The sequence below is a fragment of the Artemia sp. Qi Xiang Cuo genome, chromosome 9 (genome assembly GCF_049724085.1).
Source record: "Artemia sp. Qi Xiang Cuo chromosome 9, ASM4972408v1, whole genome shotgun sequence".
NCBI classification, from domain to species: domain Eukaryota; kingdom Metazoa; phylum Arthropoda; class Branchiopoda; order Anostraca; family Artemiidae; genus Artemia; species Artemia sp. Qi Xiang Cuo.
The window spans coordinates 56,107,901-56,126,788 of NC_142802.1; the positions used below are offsets into that span (position 1 = coordinate 56,107,901).

The window sequence follows — 18,888 nt, forward strand, 5'->3', positions numbered from 1 at the left end:
CACTAAATTTTGAAGAAACTAACTTTATATTAATTTATTCCAATACATATATGAAAATCGGTAATTGGTAGTGCAATGTTGTTATTAGATGTTTTCAGGAATTAAAAGTAGGTTTCGAAGTCTCGAGTTGGCTTCAAAGGCACTTTGAGAAAGTTTCTGCCAAAATAAGTGTTTCAGGGTAATTGGGCCGCTGATGGCAGATCAAATGAGAGGAGCTGTTTGTACGCGCTAATGCAAGAATAAGTGGGAAGAGCTGTTTGTTCGCACCGAGAATGAAGAGCCAGAAATTATCTGCGGTAAACTTACTGCTATATCTTTATACTGTGCTCTCGAGTCACCCCTCACTTACAGTTCGTTACCTCGAACTGCTTGATTGTCGTACGACTTTATTTCTGCTCTTTATTAGTTTTAATTTGGCTCTTTATTTTACATAAAAAAAACTTCAAAAATCAACAATTTCAAAATTCTCATTCTAGCTTCCCACGGCGGCAAGAGGCTGCTCCCATTCATTAGGTCTATAAGATAGAAAATTAAAATACGAATTTACAATACATATACTTTTCTGAACTTTAAATACTTTCAATTTTCTTAAAACACTTAATTCTTTTCACTACATTTACATAAAAAAAGAAAGAAAAACATAACACGAATTTCCTATTTTTAAATACATCACATTTCATCATATTCTGCTTTTGCTGCGCCTTGCGTTATTGGGTACATGGATCAGGCTTGTAAATTTGTATCTTTAAGATTAAGTCGCTAAAACCAGAAATATATATAAAATATACAAAATAATATATACTAAATATAAACAAAATAAAATATACTGAATATACATAAAATAAAACAAAAATAGTTTGAATTGAAACCCTTGCGAACACTAAGCAAGAAAACTTACTCAAGACGTTAACTCACTTTTATCTAAAAGTAGTTAAGACTAGGCTAAGGTTAGACTAGTCTAAGGCTAGTTGCTTAGACTAGGAATAAGAGAGTGAAGAGGGGTGTTAAGTAACGAGAAAATTGATAAATGTGGATAGCTTCCCTTAACAGCGTAGTATTATTAGCCAATATGGTGGATTGCAGTGAAGATGTAAAAATTGAATAGCGAAGGCGTAGCAATAGCTATTCTATTTTAAGTCTGCGAACTATGATTAGAATACTAGAAGCCAAGGTAATGACAACGGTCAAGTACCTCTGAAACGTAGACCTTCGAAAGGCTGAAAATCCGTTAAATGTTTTCCCGAATAATTGTCTAGGGATAGATTGGGTGGAGAGCCCACACAGCGGTCTTGGCCTTAGCGATATTTATTTTTCAAGTTGTTTTTAAGCATCTCATGGGATAGTTGATATTATTGAGGCTGAAGGGGTGGACTATTTTACGAATATGTTCGTAAGACACATACGTTCGTAGGTCATAAAAATACCAAACTCACGACAATAATTCGCCACGACGATCAGGTTTAGGTCGTATCAGGGACAGATGTCGATCGGATTTAACGTATAAAGCATGCGACCTAAGAATCACAAATTTTGTCTGAGAGCACTTAAAGTTGTCGTAATTTTTAAATTGGTAAGCTTTGTGACAAATGTCTCATCGAGGTATTAAGACTAAGCTGCTACAACTAATTGTTATCTCTGTTTCTTTTTCTTTTGTGTCTTGATTTCATTAGAAGGGCTATGACAGTTAATAATAATTCATGTCACTATTTGTTTGAACTTGTTGGCACATCCATTTGGATCGATTCTGCTGGAAGATTTCTGTCAGATGTTGACCTCGCTGACGATGTTAGAGGAAAACCCAAAAGAAGATACCAAAATGGTGGTATTTAAGTGGCGCCAATTCATGAAAATGTAGGGGGGGGGGGGGCAAGGATTTTTACAATTTATAATAACGATGCAAACAACAGAACAAGATTTAAGAAATCACACTTAAAACAAGGGGCAGTGGCGACTTCACTGTTTGGATAAATCATCGACTAATGTATCCAAATGAAGTGTCTCCTCTTTTTCAATAGCCATGATTGAGTCTTTCATTTCCCATTTTCGATTGCAGATAATACTTCAAATTCCCTAATGCCGACAAGAAACGTTCATTACTGGCAGTGGTCACAGGTAAAGTAGCAAATAGCTTCATCAGTTTTAGCACTTCAGAATAGGCAATTAAGAAGTCGGATAAAATTTCGGTAGCACGGAGCAGATCCATTTTGAAAGTGTCACATTACGAAAGAGGCAACTTTGCAAGAAACAGCTGGGATTCTAGGGCATAGTCATCAACATCGAAAAGTACCCTTTCAAATTTTGGAAATTCGAGAAAGCCAGAACTTTAAGGGTAGAAGGCTGATAAAGTGTAAAGGAGAGGCATATTTTGCATGAAAAGTAAACATCTCGCTCGTGAAACGGTCTATCACTTCGAAGTGCAAAAATTTACCGGAGTCTGATTGAACTAGCAGACGGATTTTGCGTTTACTGGTTGTTGAAATTGAAAGTCTGAGACGAGTGGAAATGGCTTGACTTCTCTTGGTTCGAGCACTGGCTTTAAATTTTGGAGACTTTGATTCCTGGATATCGTATGCACCCAAGGTGATTATGTTTTTGCTGAAGTTTTTATTTGTTATCGTTTCTCGGCACTTGGAGTGTCTCGTATGTCCCAGAAATCAGTTCAAGTGCCCTATTAACCAGCCAACTTTCTGTTTGAAGTTGCTCTGACAAACAATGTACAATGACTAACACTTTTTCCATTCTATGTAAAGTCGAGACAAAAGAGGCCGAGATGATTTTTTCTAGTTGTTGTTTTGCTTCAACCGCTGCCTCGCCGTCAGAACTATCACAAACTGTGGCTACCACAGCAACAATTGCATAGCAACCTTGGAAATAGAGCGACATGCGTAAAACCAGCGGGTTACGCTTGTACTGATAAATATTCTTCTTCTTTTTTTAATTATGTCTTACCAGTATAAAAGTATATCAGATAAATTATGTCACAGAAAACAACTTTGTCATTAACTATATGTAAAAAAAAAAAAAATTATGACCTAAAAAGAACGTAGCATAGCTGGCTCACCTTATCCTTTTTGCTGAAAAATCTACCTAAAGATGACTTAATTCCTTTCTTTTTCTGCGAGGGATGTAAGCCTTTAAAATGTAGAGAATCTTGACTACTATGTACAGAAGACATAGGTGAAGGGGTTGAATTGGAACTATCGCCCATTGATGCTCTGGAAACAAAAACAGTTCAAGGTAGGTGTCTCTCAAATTTAAAATAACGAGAAGAGACGAAATATTTGTTTTTGCAAAAAATCTATTTTCGAACCAGCGTCCATAAAATTGAGTCGTTCAAATATTGAATTTTCATAGATTTAGACTTTTTTTTTATTGACTATGTTTTAGTCAAAAGGGCTTATGAGCAAAATTAGAATTCAAAATCTAAAAAGAATTTTCGTCATTTTGGTAATATTGCTTAATCTTAATTAAATAAAAAATAGCTTTTTTTCAAACGAAAGTAGTGACATTAAAGTTTCAAAAGAAATAGATTACGCTGTATCTCAATCAATCAATCAGTCATTTATTACCCACAACTAACAAAAAGTAGTACAAGTGGAGTACATAATAATAAAAAAGAAAAACAAAAAATAACTCAACAAACACTAGCAATTAAATTAAACTACGAAAAGAACTGTAAAAGACCGTGGTCAGGGCCAAATTTACAAAATGCATCTGCAGAAAGCTTTTTGTGTAGGTCACCGAGCTTTTGAGTTACATCCATAACATAGAATGTTTTAACTAGATACCGATTTCTAGTCCATGGCGGCAGAGAAAGAAGAAATTTGCAAAATTTGAAATATGTAACTTTAATCTTTTTTAAATCCTTTAGCTTAAGAACAAAATGAACACCTGAAAAATAAAGCACAGAATGATCAGAAAAAGTCGAGAATAAGCGCCCAAGAGCTCTTCTGTTATATTTTCCACGGTTTGCTACAATTTTTGAATAACTGAACTGAATTTTTCTTACTGAATCAGCAACAATCTGTTTACGAAAGAGAGCTAGAGAATTAGAAACAGTAATACCAAGCCACCGAAAGGAAGGGACAGAAAATACAGAAAATTCATTACATACCAGAGGAGTAGATGAAGACAGATTATAAGATAAGAATTCACACTTGTCAAGATTCAGGGATAGACCAATATTTAGGAAAGACTGAGAAAGACTGCTTTGACATCAAAAACCAAAAATTTCGTTAACATATTTCCATCAACAAATTCCGTTAAAAACTGTTTTCACAGTAGGAAAGGAGCTTCCATCCCCTTATCGTCTAAATGGCACGTTTCAAACTACATTTATACATTCATAGATTCTTCCAGATGACATGAATCAGAAGACAAAACCATACTCATTTGAATATTCATCATATTCATCTGAAGCACCTCTGATAAAAATTGAGTCGCTCTTTACTCCCATTTTGTTGCTATGAACTGTTTGATCCGTCTCTTAAACGTAAAAGGGGCCACCATCTCTCCTCCTTCAACCCCTATTGTTTACAATCAATTTTAATATTTAAACAATAATTTATTGAAAATGATAATCATCCCCGTTAAAGCCCACTACCTAAGACTGGGGGGGGGGGGGGTGAAATGATTTAACTAGTACCAAGATTTAGTTAGCACCAATTTGGAATTTTTCCACCAATTAAAAAATTCTGAAAAAAAAACTGATTATGTCGTTAGCTAAATCTCGTTGAGAAATAGCCTCAAGCTACAAGAAATCAAAAGAACGAGAAAAAAAACAAGCAGGTCTGGATATCTAATAAATGTTTTCAACCATCTTTACCATCAGTTTGCCTCAAAAGATATTAGTCAGAACACAATTCACTTTAACCGCTACATGTGCTGATTTCAAAGTCTATCCTAGATGAGGTTTAAACTTTTATTGATCTCCCAAAGACTCATTCACAATGAAATTTTAGTAATACCAAGAATTAGCCATCACCAATATGAGCCAATCAGAATTTTCCATAGAAATTTTCAGCCAATCAGAAAATTCTAAGGAAAATCTGATTGGCTTAAATTGCCGCTGACTAAATCTCGATATTATTGTGAATGGACCTCAAGATAGAAGAGACTGAGTGAACGAGAAGAAAACGAGTACCTTTGGATATCTAATAAAGGTTGTGGAAGAGGTCGCTCGAAACGATTGGATCTCGGCAGTGGTGGACTACCAATAGGCTTAAATCGTCCACTGAAATCACCAACTGGACTAGATATATTTGAATAAAGACCTGATGTACCTAAATGGGGCGGCAATGTTGAACTTTGGCGACTTAAATATGCTGCTTCTTCAGCAATCTGAAAAAAAGATGCGAAGTGAAAAACTGCCTAGAATAACTTAAGAGAATTTTGATCTGTTTACGCTATGCAAAAGCATCAAGTTCTAGATCAAAAATTGACTTGAAAAAAAAATCTGCTCATTATTTTACAGTAATGAATTTATATATATTTTTTTTAGTATCTTGAATAATATTATAACTTTATATTCAATATTAAAATCATTTTTATCATCTCACCCTAAATACACTTTTATGAAAATTATAATTGGAAGAAGCATCAAATTTCAAATCTGGCACATAAGGAGCACTGGCCATGGGCGCCCATATCGGGGAGAACGGGGGGGGGCTCCCGCCACCCCCCCTGGCTGAATGATGCTGCCTTGTTTTTATATTTTCGTTCTGAGATTTCTATTATATATCATTAAAAGTGCCAATTAGATGAGGTTTGCCCCCCCCCCGGAATTCAGCTTATGGGCGCCCATAGCTCTGGCTCATCATTCCTGTTGTTACTGCAAAATTTCAAAAGGATAATTAGACGTGTATAAAACTCTTTACTACAGACCTGTTTCAAGCCGATCAGTACGTGCAACATGAAAGAGCTGCTTTGACAGATTAGACATGCTATTAAGATCCATGATCGACTACCCTTTGGTAGTCGACTACCTCTTACTAACAAGTCCACAAGAGGGTGAGAAATAGGCACGATTACATATTGGAACAGGATGAGATTATCAAATCACAGAGTATAAGCAGGGACAAGAATAAGACGGAGCAAAACAAGATGCTTCAAAATGCAGCAATCGGCTTTAGGCCGGCTTAACAAAACAACGATTTTTTAGTAGCATTATTTTAGAATCCCTTGCTTCCACTTGTATACTTCTGAGACATACAAAATATTATACCACTAATGTAGGATTTCATAATTTTTGGGAACCTTGTGACTGTCTTTTCTTATTAAAACCCGTCCAGACGCAAAGAAAATACCTGAAAAACCAATCGGCTTTTCCATCGTGCATATCGGTTTTGGCAATAGAAATTTTTTGTAGTTTTTCTATGGTACTGATTGCTTTTCGTTCGGTTCCTACATTTTGGTCTTTTCATGTTTCCCATACGTCTGAACTATCCTTTACAAAGGTTATTACTTTCTTCCTTTCCTTCCTTGAGTACTTTACTTCATTACAATTATCAGAAACTAAAGATTATTATTAATCTGAAATCAGCGACAAATATTTTCATAACAGGTTTTTTTCAGTTTTTTTCTTCTTTTAAGAACTTTGAATGTGTTTTTGGCGCACTTTAAGGAAGTCAACCCAAAGAAAGACTTGGACTTGCAAGAAACTTTAGATTTCAGACTACTGGACATTTATTGATCAGTTACATGCAGTCCGTGCACTGCATCTGTTGACATCTGATTTAGGATCTTAGGGCATGTGCAAATATACATTTTTTTATTTGAATATATTCTACTTCTTCTCGAAAGGACTCAAAACTAAATTTGTCACTTGGACCTCCTGAGCTACAGAACTGAACTTTGGGGGCTCAAAGATCCGTCTTCTCCCTCGCTTCCCAACGTAGGCGCTACACAAGATGTTATCACTTTAAATAACAATTTACCTTTATTTAATTCTCTTTGTATTAAGATTGCATCTTTGAAACATCAGGACAAATCTTTGATAAATCAACTCGACAAATCTTTGAAACATCTTTGATAAATCGCCCTATTAATAAACTGGGGATATACGTTTAGGGACGCCCATTCCCTTCACGAGTAGGGTCGCATCGGACTTAAACCCAGGAAAGACGTAACCAAAAAACTAGCGACGCTCCACGAACTTTGGTTGAGATTTGACCATATTTTCCTCTAGACGCCCTAAGTACACGAATTTAGAGACTCAAACCTCTCACTCCCCATTTCAAAGATGGGCTGTATCCTGTCATCCAAAAGGCCTAACTGAGAAACTTACTCTCACTTCCCAAAAAGCACCCAACTTTCAGCAATAATGACTAGTACACAAATATTTATAAGTTTATAACTAAACATTGACATTATTATGTCCACCATTGTTACTACGTTTAATCAGATAATGAAAAGTGATAAAAGCATAAACTATATTATGCTTCAAGTTTTTACCCAATTTTAAATTACTTAAATTTCTTTTGGTTAAAAAGTGATTTTTTGGTATTTTATATACATTTTTTTATGGAAAAGGCATTGGTTCAAAAGGTGTTTTGTTAATTTTGGTATTTCTATAGTGATTTTGGTAAAAAAGGTATTGATTCAAGTGACACTGTGGTCTTTTTTTTATTTGCTGATTTTTGTTTTTTTTTGGTTCAAAAGGCAATTTGGTCATATTGGATTTTTTTTCACTTGGTAATTTATATATTTCTTTTGGTTCAAAGGCCATTTGTTCAAAACCATTTGGGTATTAATTTGTTATATCTGTCAATTTTTTTTAATTTCTTTTGGCTTAATGGTCATTTTGTAAATTTTGGCATTTTATGTTCGGAAATTTTTATATTTCTTTTGGTTCAGGAGGCAATGGTTCAAAAATTATTTTGGTAATTTTCGCATTGTTTTATATTTGGTAATTCTTTACATTCCTTTCAGTTCAAGCTAATCTTTGGTAATTTGGTGATTCAAAATGTATTTTGATTCAAAAGGCATTGTAATGACGAGAACTAACGAAGTTTTGGCTTTAAAATACACTACTTACAAAAACTAGTGCTATTTCTTGAAACACTATGCATGCAATTCTTTTTTAAGGAATCTGAAAGATTTGAAAAAAACTCGAGTATACGACTTTATTGTTTACACTTTGCTTTACGCTTCATTTTTACCATTTCTTCTATCACTATCAAATAAAATTATGGTGAATAGAAAGGTGTGAAAGCTGCATCTTCCAAATTCTCGGCAATTTTATCTATAGCCTCCACTTCACACCTCCTTAGTTCATATTTTTAAGTTTTCTCCGCTTTTTTTTACATTCCTCCTGTTTTCTTATGATCTATCACTCAAATAATTGAACAAGAAATAAATATAAATGAATAAGAAATAAGATAAATATGAATATAAGATAAAGGGATATATAATTCAAAGTGATTTCAAAGTTTGTCAGGCTATGTTGAAAAAGAATAAAAATAACAAGAGATTTTAGCTAGGAAAGAAGTACAAGAAAAAGATATCCAAGTCTCGATTATATCCTATTGAAGAAAGAAGCAGATATAAAATACCTCAATACTAAATTTTAAGTAGAGTGGAAAAGACAGGGAAGTAGACAGGGAAAATACGAAGAAAGAAATTACCCTTTGTAAAAGCAGGAGTAAGTGTGAATAAGAAGAAAAAAAGACGACACAAACATATACAACCAGGCATATACCGAGGGATTTGTTGGAGGGGGGGGGTTACTACTTAAAAAAAAACCAACAAAAAGAGTTAAAGAAGCAGAAGATATTAAGGCCTCCAATAAATATTGGTCTTCAAACTCCAGGCGGAAAAGGCGGGAATCGACCAAAAGTCACTCCCTATGTATATGTCGGCATACAACAACATCAAGATGATATCTCCTAATTATGCACTTACAGAAAATGAGAGGGGGAAACAAGGAAAAATGTTTGATTGTAAAACCAATTGTACCTGTTGCATATTGGCATATGTGTGATTGGCAGCGTGCATGTGACTCAGTATGTCTTGTTGCGAATGATAGAACATTTGAGAAGGATACGTTGACGAACCCTGGAAAGCAAAGTGAAACAAGGAAAACAAAACACAAAAGCAGAAGCCGTGGTTGCAACATTTTATTTTTTTATATAACCCTGAAACACACATAAAAAAAAAAAAAAAAAAAAAAAAAAAAAAAAAAAAAAATCCATTTTAAACCCAGATATGAAAGGTGAGTACCCTCACTTTAGCTGTAAGGTTGCCTAAGCTTTTAAGTGAAAAAAATACCGAGCCAAGGCAGAGACACCAGTATTAAAATAAAGAGTAAAGCGGCAACCGTTCAGATACAATGAAGAAGAAAAAAATATAAGGTATGAGCATAACGTCATCTTATATAAAAAAAAAGATAGAAAATAGCAAAATTCAACAGAAAAAATCATACATACAAATTTCAACGGTATTTTATAAGTCAGTAGCATTTCTTCTTTTGATTTTGAGATTGACCATGGAAAAAAATTTGAGAATGTGCATTTTTTGAGCAGATTGAGCAAAATTTGAGATTGAGCTTCGAACAAAATTTGACATTATGCATTTTTGTTTCTTTTCTTTTTTTTTAATTCAAGATTGAGCAAGTAACAAAATTTGAGATTGAGCACTTGTTTGGAAGATTGAGCGAAATTTGAGATTTAACCTCCTTTTAGCAAAATTCGAGATTGAGCAAAGTCTGAGATTGAGCATCGGGCAAAATTTGAGATTGAGCATTTTTTTAAGCGAAATTTGAGATTTAGCATGGAGCTTGAAACAAATTTCGACTGAATAAGCTAACTCTTTTGACTGAAAACCGTCAAACCGCGTGTAGTGATAGTTCTTTAGTTTTGTTGCTACTATTACTTTTTTATACACCCCCCCCCCCCTATTATAATGTACCAGATACTGCCCACTGATTGATTACATCCGGGAAACCGAAAGCTGACCTTTTTGCATTAATTCCAATTCAGAACGAATATGCAAACTGGTGTTTTACTTTTTAATTTAAACAGCCATGCTACCACCGTCACATAATAGCCATCGTAGTAATTTCGAGGAGCCTTTTTTTCCATTGGAGGGAATTTTTTTTTTACTCTGGACGGTTGAGATACACACTGATCGATATTGAGGGATTAATTTTACACGAAAGATAAATCAGTTTAAATCACTGCTAAAGTTTAAATTTTTGGTTTAATAAAGAAATTGCAAATAAAGAACTTGTTTTGAAAGAGTGACCACAGAAGAAGTGAAACAAAAATTCAGAAACGCCAGCAAAAGACTGACTTTACTCAAAAACAGAACAAAGAGACCATACTCATGCTTAAGTTTTTAACAACGTGACCGTGAAAAAGAAAGAGACAGACACTAAGAAGAAAGGATGATGCAGAATTTATAATAAGATAATCGTCACACAAGAAGTGATAAGAAATATTAGAATGATAGAAAAGAAAAGAAAAGATAGAAAAGAAAAGGATTAGAAGAAATCAAGAATGATAGAAAAGAAAACTAAAGAAACTGTGCTCATGCTTAAGTACTTCCGTAACGTCATCATTGCACTAAGAGGTCGTATCTTACCCCCTCCCCCCCAAAAAACAGGAACCATTCACAGATTTATATCTCTTATTACAGATACATTGACAGGGAGTCGTGTCTGAAGAATAGCACAATGTAAACGAATGATAATTCCCCACTTGCAACTAAGTTAAAAGAGCTATTTTGGAAATATATTTTGGGAAATCGATTTTCCAAAATATATTTTGGAAAATCCAAGCTACAACCCTTATGAATAGAAGCGATGATAAACAGTAGCGTATTGCAACTCCAACGGAAAAAAAAATCTTGTTTTATTAAAATCTTTCGAAGTTCTTTGACATGTTGCTAGAACCTGCAAAACAGCCTTTTTCTAAGACAAAGCTATAAATGAATCCTTGCAATAATGTCAGTAATGAACCCAAGGAATTTCATTGATAAAAAGCAAAGAGCAATCATTATTTATAGAGGCAATTTTTTTTACATGGTTATATTTTTTTTGCTATTACAATATATTTAATTTATTTTTTATTTCTTTGAATTCTTTATTACAATATATTTTATTTTTTTACATTCTTTAATATAATGTATGCTATTTATTTTTTACTTCTTTAAATTCTTTATTAAATTTCTTTTGTTATTGTTATTATGTCTATTTATTTTAACATTACATTCCGTTTAAGTTATAATACCCTGATCCCCATTCCTTTTGACCTGTACGCATTTATATTATACATAAGCAGAATGTGAGAAATGTTTTTGATATCCAATTTGAGCTTTGCAAAAAAAAAAAAAAAAAATTGACAGTTTGATATTGAATATGACCTAACAGGTACCTATACTCCCTCATTCCAAAAGAAAAATAAATCAATATATTCCGTTAATTGTACGCTTTTCCATAAATCTGACAATATCATAGATCCCCACATGAAGCCAAATCCCTTGCGTGTTCGATATTGAATCGAACACGCTTATATATATCATATTTATATATAATATATATAAAACATTTATATTATACATAAGAAGAATGATAATAATAATAATAAAAATAATATAAGTATATTCAAAAGCCAGTGGCCATATACACAAAACACTGAACAAAAATAAACCACGCAATAACACTCAACAAATTTAAGTTGCTGCTTTGCGTTCGTCCAATCCTCTCTCTGAAAAGCAACCTAGCGCAATAATTAGGTCACGCGAGGTAGTTCTCAAAATACCAGGAAGCAGCGGTACCCCCCTCGAAAAAAATTATGCCTCAAAATCCCCAAACTTTGGCATCTGCTCAAAAAATGGTCCAGCCCATCACCCAACTCCTCACAGAGGGGGCAAGTACACCCGCCTCCCGAGCTGTCATCATCACATGACTCCCAATATCTTTTACGCAGTGGCATACAATTTGCTCGCGCCTACAACCACGAATGTGAGAAATCCTATCGATATCCAATTTGAGTTGCAATAAAAAAATTCGACAGTTCGATATTGAATATTACCTAATAGGCAAGGGCGGATCCAGGATTTTTTTTTCGGGGGGGGGGGGGGGGTACAAATTTTTGACTCAGTTTTCGACTAATTTTACTAATTTTTACCTAGGTTTTACTAATTTTAGACTTATTTTCGACTCGGTCAAACATATCGGGGGGGGGGGGTCGAACCTGGTAACCCCCCCCCTGGATACGGCCTTGCTAACAGGTACTTATACACCCCTGATCCCAAAAAATAAACGAGATATTCCGTTAATTGTACGCTTTTCAATAAATCTGACAATATCATAGATCCCCATGTGGAGCCAAATCCCTTGCGTATTCGATATTGAATCGATCAAGAAACCAGTTCGATACTGAATCGGTATGGAAATAAGTTCGATAATGAATATGACCCAACAGGTATAGATACTTCCCGGATTCAAAAAAATAAATCGAGATACTTCTTTAACTGTATGCTTTTTCTTAAATCTGACAATATCATAAATTCAATGTGAACCCAAACCCCTTGCATGTTCGATATTAAATCAGTATAGAAATCAGTTCGATATTGAATATAACCTAACAGGTACACATACTTCTCGGGTAAAAAAAAATCTTTTTTTAATTGTATCCTTTTCCATAAACCTGACAGATTATTAAATCCCTAATATATTGAATCCCTTGCGTGTTCGGTCTTTAATCGGTATGGAAATCAGTTCGGTAATAAATATGACCCAAAAGGTACATATACTTCCTAGATTCAAAATATAATAATAAAGATATTCCTTTAATTGTACCTTTTCCCATAAATCTGGAGTATAAGGGATTCGGTCCCATGTGGAACCGAATCCCTTTTTAACTATATTATCAGTACTACCAGGGCCACACCACTATGAACAAGACAAACAGAGAACTGTCTTTTTTATAATGTCTCCATGTGCAATCAATGCTCCATAGTAAAATGCTATCTCCACTTCGAGACAAGGTCGACAGCTCGTCCTATTGTTTTCCTTAATTTTTTTGCCTCTCGGCCAGGAAATTTAAATTATTATTTATTTCACTAGTTTTGCTTATTTTTAATTTATTATTTCATGTGATAGATTTTATGTTATTATTGGTGTGGCTCTAAGATCCTAGAGAACTGGGATTCTACATTGTCTCTATTGTAGTGTATTTTTAAATGAATGAAAAAAAAAAAAAACAAAAAAAAAATGCAAAAATGCAAAACAGAAAATGCAAAAAAAGCAAAAATGCAAAAAGAAAAAAATCCAGATCAATTAGTTGCTCTTTTAAATAGCTTGCTCAATTAGCTAAATCAATACACCCATTAATATAGGTTCAACCAAAATTGTGTAATCTATAAGGTACAAATGACAACTAAAAACCATGGAAAAAAAAAGAATTTTACACACATTTGTTAAAATGCTTTAATTGAAAGAAACTATTTGTTTAAATCATTAAACTATTTTTCGCATTTTTTTTTTATCTATTTAATCACGTTTAATATTAAGTTTAATGTTTAAATTACATACGAAATTACTTCTTAAAGAAAAGATTTATAAACGAGAGAAAATTAATGAAGAAAGTTCTAACACCAAAGGAGAAACATTTTTATACGGCCTATATTGTCACGAACAGGATGATACAACTTTGCAAGCTCTAAAAACCAAATATGTATCATTGGGTTTAACAGCAACAGAACAACAGTTGAAAAAATTCGATATTAGTCAGACCTAATATCCCCTAGATTTAAATAATTATATTATTTTTAATAAAAACAAAATAATTAACACACTTGACAGTGAATGATTTTAATCAAGCATATTTAGCGTTGGTATCCTATAAAGACTAATCTCTAATATAACTTGAGCAAGATTGAAATATACATACTGTGTGATATCGCTGCAAAAACTCTCTGTGATTTTGAGGCGAATGTGTTGGCCCTTGGATATGTTTTGGAGTAGAACGACCGCTCATTGTTGGGCTGGGAGGTGCAGGCTCATGATCGTACGGAGTCCCTTGCTGTTGCTAATTATGAAATGATAAAAAATGTCAAAGAATTTAGGTTAATTAAGCCAGTTTTTAGACCTTTTCAACAAAACAACTTTAATTTCATTTATTTGCTGTAGGAAACAAAATCATATAGCAAGGCCGTACCCAGGATTTTTTTCGGAGGGGTTTTACTAAAAAAAAAAAAAAAAAATTCGAGGAATCAATTTTCTGCATTGGTAGCACTGATGAGCCTCTTTTTTTTCACAGCTAGAGGGGGCTGGAACATCACATAGAGCTGTTTAAATGTTCATTTGAAATGAAGCTGTTATACCAACGTGCTCTTTGAAATTATAGCAAAATCAAATAACATAAATGGTGACATATATGGATAGATATAATTATCAGGCACGCACATGAACGTATTTCAAAATTGGGGTGAGACACTTTCGATAAACAAAAAACATGCTCAATAAACGAGATTTTTAAAAAACCATAAGTCAAGAATTCAGAAGGCCCAAATACCCCAATGATTACGCGCCTGATCAGCAGTGCTATTAGGCTAAACAGTACATCGTAATTCTAGTGAGATATTACCATTTTTAAAAGAGAGCATACCATGGTAATGTAACTTAATACCGGGGGGGGGGGGGTGGTAGACAAAAAACCTCAAAAACCGCATACAAAATTTGTCTATATCCATTTTTGTTACGTTTTTACGAGTCAGACAAACATGTCTGGGGGGGGGGTCAAACCCCTAACCTCCCCACCCCCTGAATACGACCTTGTCACACAGAGTATTGGGTGTCTGGTTATTTGTGGCGTCATTCATACAACAATTTTTTTTTTACAAAATTAGGCTTCTAAATGAATTTAAAAGCTCGAAATCAAATGATTTGTCAACAAACAAATTGTGTTTTGAAACTCTTAGTAATGCATAGGACTTTCAACATCTAGGGGTCTCTAATTTCAGTCACCAGATGATTTAAAAAGAAAAATAAGGGAGCTAGGAGGAGGAAACGAATTTTCCAAAGTCAAAACCTATCTAGATCGTTTTTTCACATCGGAAAATGCCAGAACGTCAATTTCCAGAAAATGATAATGATGCCCTTTTCAAGAAAAAATTTGAAGTAAGTGTACATACAACTTATTGATTGTTTAGTAAAATTAACTTAAAAAGTTTTGCCGCAAAAGAAGTTTTTCAAAGAAAAGTAAAGAGCTATTAAACGTTAGGAGGAGCGAAAAAAATAGTCAAATAGTAGTTCAGGTGTAAAACAAATACAAATCACTACGGATAAATGAGTGAAATCCAAAACAAACAGACATTACAACAAAAAATCAAGCTTATGTTAAAACAAGCAGAAACTGCATGAAACCTGAGTAGAGCCGATGAAAAAAAAAAAATGTATGCCTCGTAAAGACCAGAAGGTCGTTTGCACTTTAGTTAAGTTTGTCAATAATTTTCGGTCGTAAAAATTCAAATATTAACATTCCATTGATTCCCAAAGACAACAAAATCTTTCAATGAAAGCAATACCTTCCTCAGCTTTTTGGTGTTGTATGTTTTTAGCGTATTTTTTGCTGATTCTTCGCCTAAAATCCTTTTCTTTTTAGTACAGGGAAACTAGCCAAAAATATGGGTTAATCCCAGACGAATTGCGGTAGAACTTATATTTATACCCTGCTGCAGAGAGAAAAAGCTCAACTGTGAAGCCAAAGTTGTATATTCTAGGTTAACACTAAACTTGTTTTTTTTGCTTTTCGTGTCAATTTTTTCAGTTTTTTTTTCTAAAAAAAATGAACTATCGGTAAATGTTCGTTTTTATGTTTATGAAGTACCATCCCGATGTAAAATGAAGAGCTGAGCCCAAAAATAAAAGCAAATTTGATGTACAATGTACCAGAAAAAAGTTTCATGATCTTCAATATATGATTTTACCCTTCTCATCCTTGGTACCTCTTTTTCACCATACTATCAGAAGGCTGTATGATTCAGATATAAAATGACGAGTTGAGCCCAAAAATCAAATTAATCTGATGTAGTGTCTACTAGAAAACCCGTTTCATATTCATCAACATGTACTTTTTTATTTTCATTTGACATGTTTCTTTTAGCACTTATTGTCCACCAATTCGTCGATCGTTGGTAAAAAAAAAAAAAAAGTGGGCTGATAAGTTATGGTTGGCTCGTTTAGAAGACCAGTTAACGCACAGAAGGCAGCTACACCATCATTACCTTCGTATGCAATAAATTATATCAACGTTTCGTACCACGCTTTCTCCAAGTGATTTCTCGGATAAAGCCGTAAGCTGAAGTCACAATTGAAAATCCCCCCATTTATCATTTATTAATTCACGTTAATACCCGTGTTTGATATCTTGCCATCTATAGATACAAAGAAGTCATTCGATATATCCACCACCTAACAAGCTAAAAAAAGTTTTACTGCGAATGTATATCCAGTTTCACTTGATAAACAAGTCTTCAAGCCTTCCAGAATGGGATGCATGGGATCAGACGTTCTGATAGATTCTGGGCTGGGCTCTTCACGGATCTTGTCATTGAGCAAGAGCTCATGCGTTGTCTCAAAACGGCTGGTGGTCTTACCGAGGGGAAGTGGCTTGACAGAGGTTCAAAGGTCTTTATGAGTTTTGTCTCGACCAGTTTACTCTGCATTAAATCTCCTGATGGAGGGTATGTCACAGGTTTTCTATGGGACTAGTGAACAAGATAAGGAAATGTCCGAGCAGAGGCAGCTAAGAGACTGTAAAGACACCCATATCGTTATCGATTTCTAAGAGAAAGTATCACCATTTAATGGGGATCTTCAGCTAAGAAACATCACCAACGGTCTGACAGCCTACGAATCTGCCAACGTTGATTGTGCTAGAGATTTGGGCCTAAAAATCGTGGACTCCAAGTCTGGAAAGCTGGTCGCTGAGTTTGTATTTCGACGAAAACAACAGGGAGTTCAAATTACAACAAAGCAGAATCCAGATGAAGATTGCAAAAGACTGGGCCCCACTCTCCTTTTTCAGAGGTTCATCACGCTAGCAAAGAGGATCAATCTCACGGAATCTGAGTACTTTCAACACGAAATGTGTTCCTATCCGGCATCACTCTTTGACAGTTCTTGCATGCTCCGGTCTCCGAACAAGCCAGAGTCTGCCAAGGCTATATAGCACAGGCTTGCTATCTTGAGGAGCGCTCTACTCCCCTTCCCAATGGCATTCGATATATCATCGACGGTGGAGCTCTTCTGCACAGAATTCCATGGGCCAAAAATGAATGATACTCCTAAATCCGGTTTTACATAACCCAAAACTACTTACATAACCCAAAAGTATTCATCTGCCACTATTGTTTTCGACGGCTACGATGGCGGAGCTACCATAAAAGCTATGGCCCAGTCGAAGAGAAGTCGTATAATCGGCCGTGAGATCTTCTTCACAGAAGATATGCAGCTGAAGGTGAAAAAGGATGAGTTCTTATCCTGCAAGAAAAACAAGTCCAGGTTTATCTACATGTTGGCTGTTTATTTTCGAGTACAGGGGCTCTTCGCTGTCCAGATATCCAGTGATGCTGATGTCCAAATTGTGGCAGCTGCTATTAGTTCTCCCTAGTACTACGACACAGCTATCATTGGAGATGATACCAATCTTTTAGTTCTATTGCATTATCATGGTGACCTATCAAGCAAGAAACTATTCTCTGCACCTGAGCCAAAGTCGTACAAAGATCCCCGAATATGGGATATTCACAAATTGAAAGAGAAGCTGAGCCAAGAGACATGCCGTCTGATTCTTTTGCTCACGCCATCTTAGGCTTTGACTCTACTTCACGGATCCACAGTGTGAGAAAAGGCCTTGCTCTGAAAAAAGGTAATGGCCGATGCCGATTTTCGTAAATCAGCAGAAGTTTTCATGCTGAAGTCAGCTTCGAAGGAGGAAGTAAGGGTTTCTGGAGAAGACGCTCTGCTCATGATATATGGCTCATCAAAAGGGGAAAATCTGAATGAACTCCACAGGGAAGTTTAAAAAGAAGGTGACTACTGCTAGCACTTCCGTCCACCCAGAACAGTTACCACCAGCTTCTGATGCATCTAAATTCCACAGTTACAGGGTCTTCTACCAAGTTCAGGTATGAAATGGAGATCCTAATTCTGAGCTTAAAGCCGAGGAATAGGGTTGGAAAAATGAAGATGACTTCTTGTAGCCATTGACTACTGACATCCCATCAGCCCCTCCTCTGCTTCTGAAAATCGTGAAGAGCTTCTGTCAACTGTAATGTAGCTCAACGAGATATAGCTGCTTTAGAAACGGCTTTGCTTGCTCTGCAGCGTGTAAAACGTGCAAAGGGAATGTCTGTTCTAACTCTCGAAGAATTGAGAGCTATAACGATGAGGAGAACGTCGAAGCTTAGATATCTGAATCAAAAGAATAAGTTGTGAATAGTACTCGGAATTTGATGCTGTCTTTCAAATGCTCATGAAACTGATTCGATAATTTTATCAGTTGTGAAGACTAGTCAGTGTGTTCATAATAGTTTATTCTAAGAGGGATTTTAAATGTCGGCCGCTGAAAACTAGTTTCATAGATTATTTCCCTTTTCTAATATTTTTCATGTTTTAATAAACATCTTGCAATCACTGTTTTAAGGCCAACCCATCAGGTGATGGAGCCAGCGACGATTAGATTCAGGCTAACTAATTATTAGATTTCAAAACCGACAATTTAGCCAGCGAACGATGGTCTGGTAAAAAAGAATGGGGGTCACGACGAGAAGCGTAAAAATCTCATATTGATGATTAAGAAACTTTTTTTATATACCTTACACCAAATTTGACTTGATTTTCGCACACATCTCGTCTTTTTACATCGGAATAATAATTCA

General features: G+C 34.9%; 1 protein-coding gene across 1 annotated transcript in view; it reads right to left on the reverse strand.

The window, feature by feature from the left end:
* Positions 1 to 18,888, reverse strand: part of LOC148948841 (liprin-alpha-1-like) — a 137,189-nt gene that overhangs the window by 45,583 nt on the left and 72,718 nt on the right. The window contains 4 exon segments of the mRNA XM_089094746.1: positions 3,062 to 3,215; positions 5,144 to 5,340; positions 8,956 to 9,054; positions 13,896 to 14,033. Of these exon segments, the coding sequence (XP_088950872.1) occupies positions 3,062 to 3,215; positions 5,144 to 5,340; positions 8,956 to 9,054; positions 13,896 to 14,033 (588 nt within the window).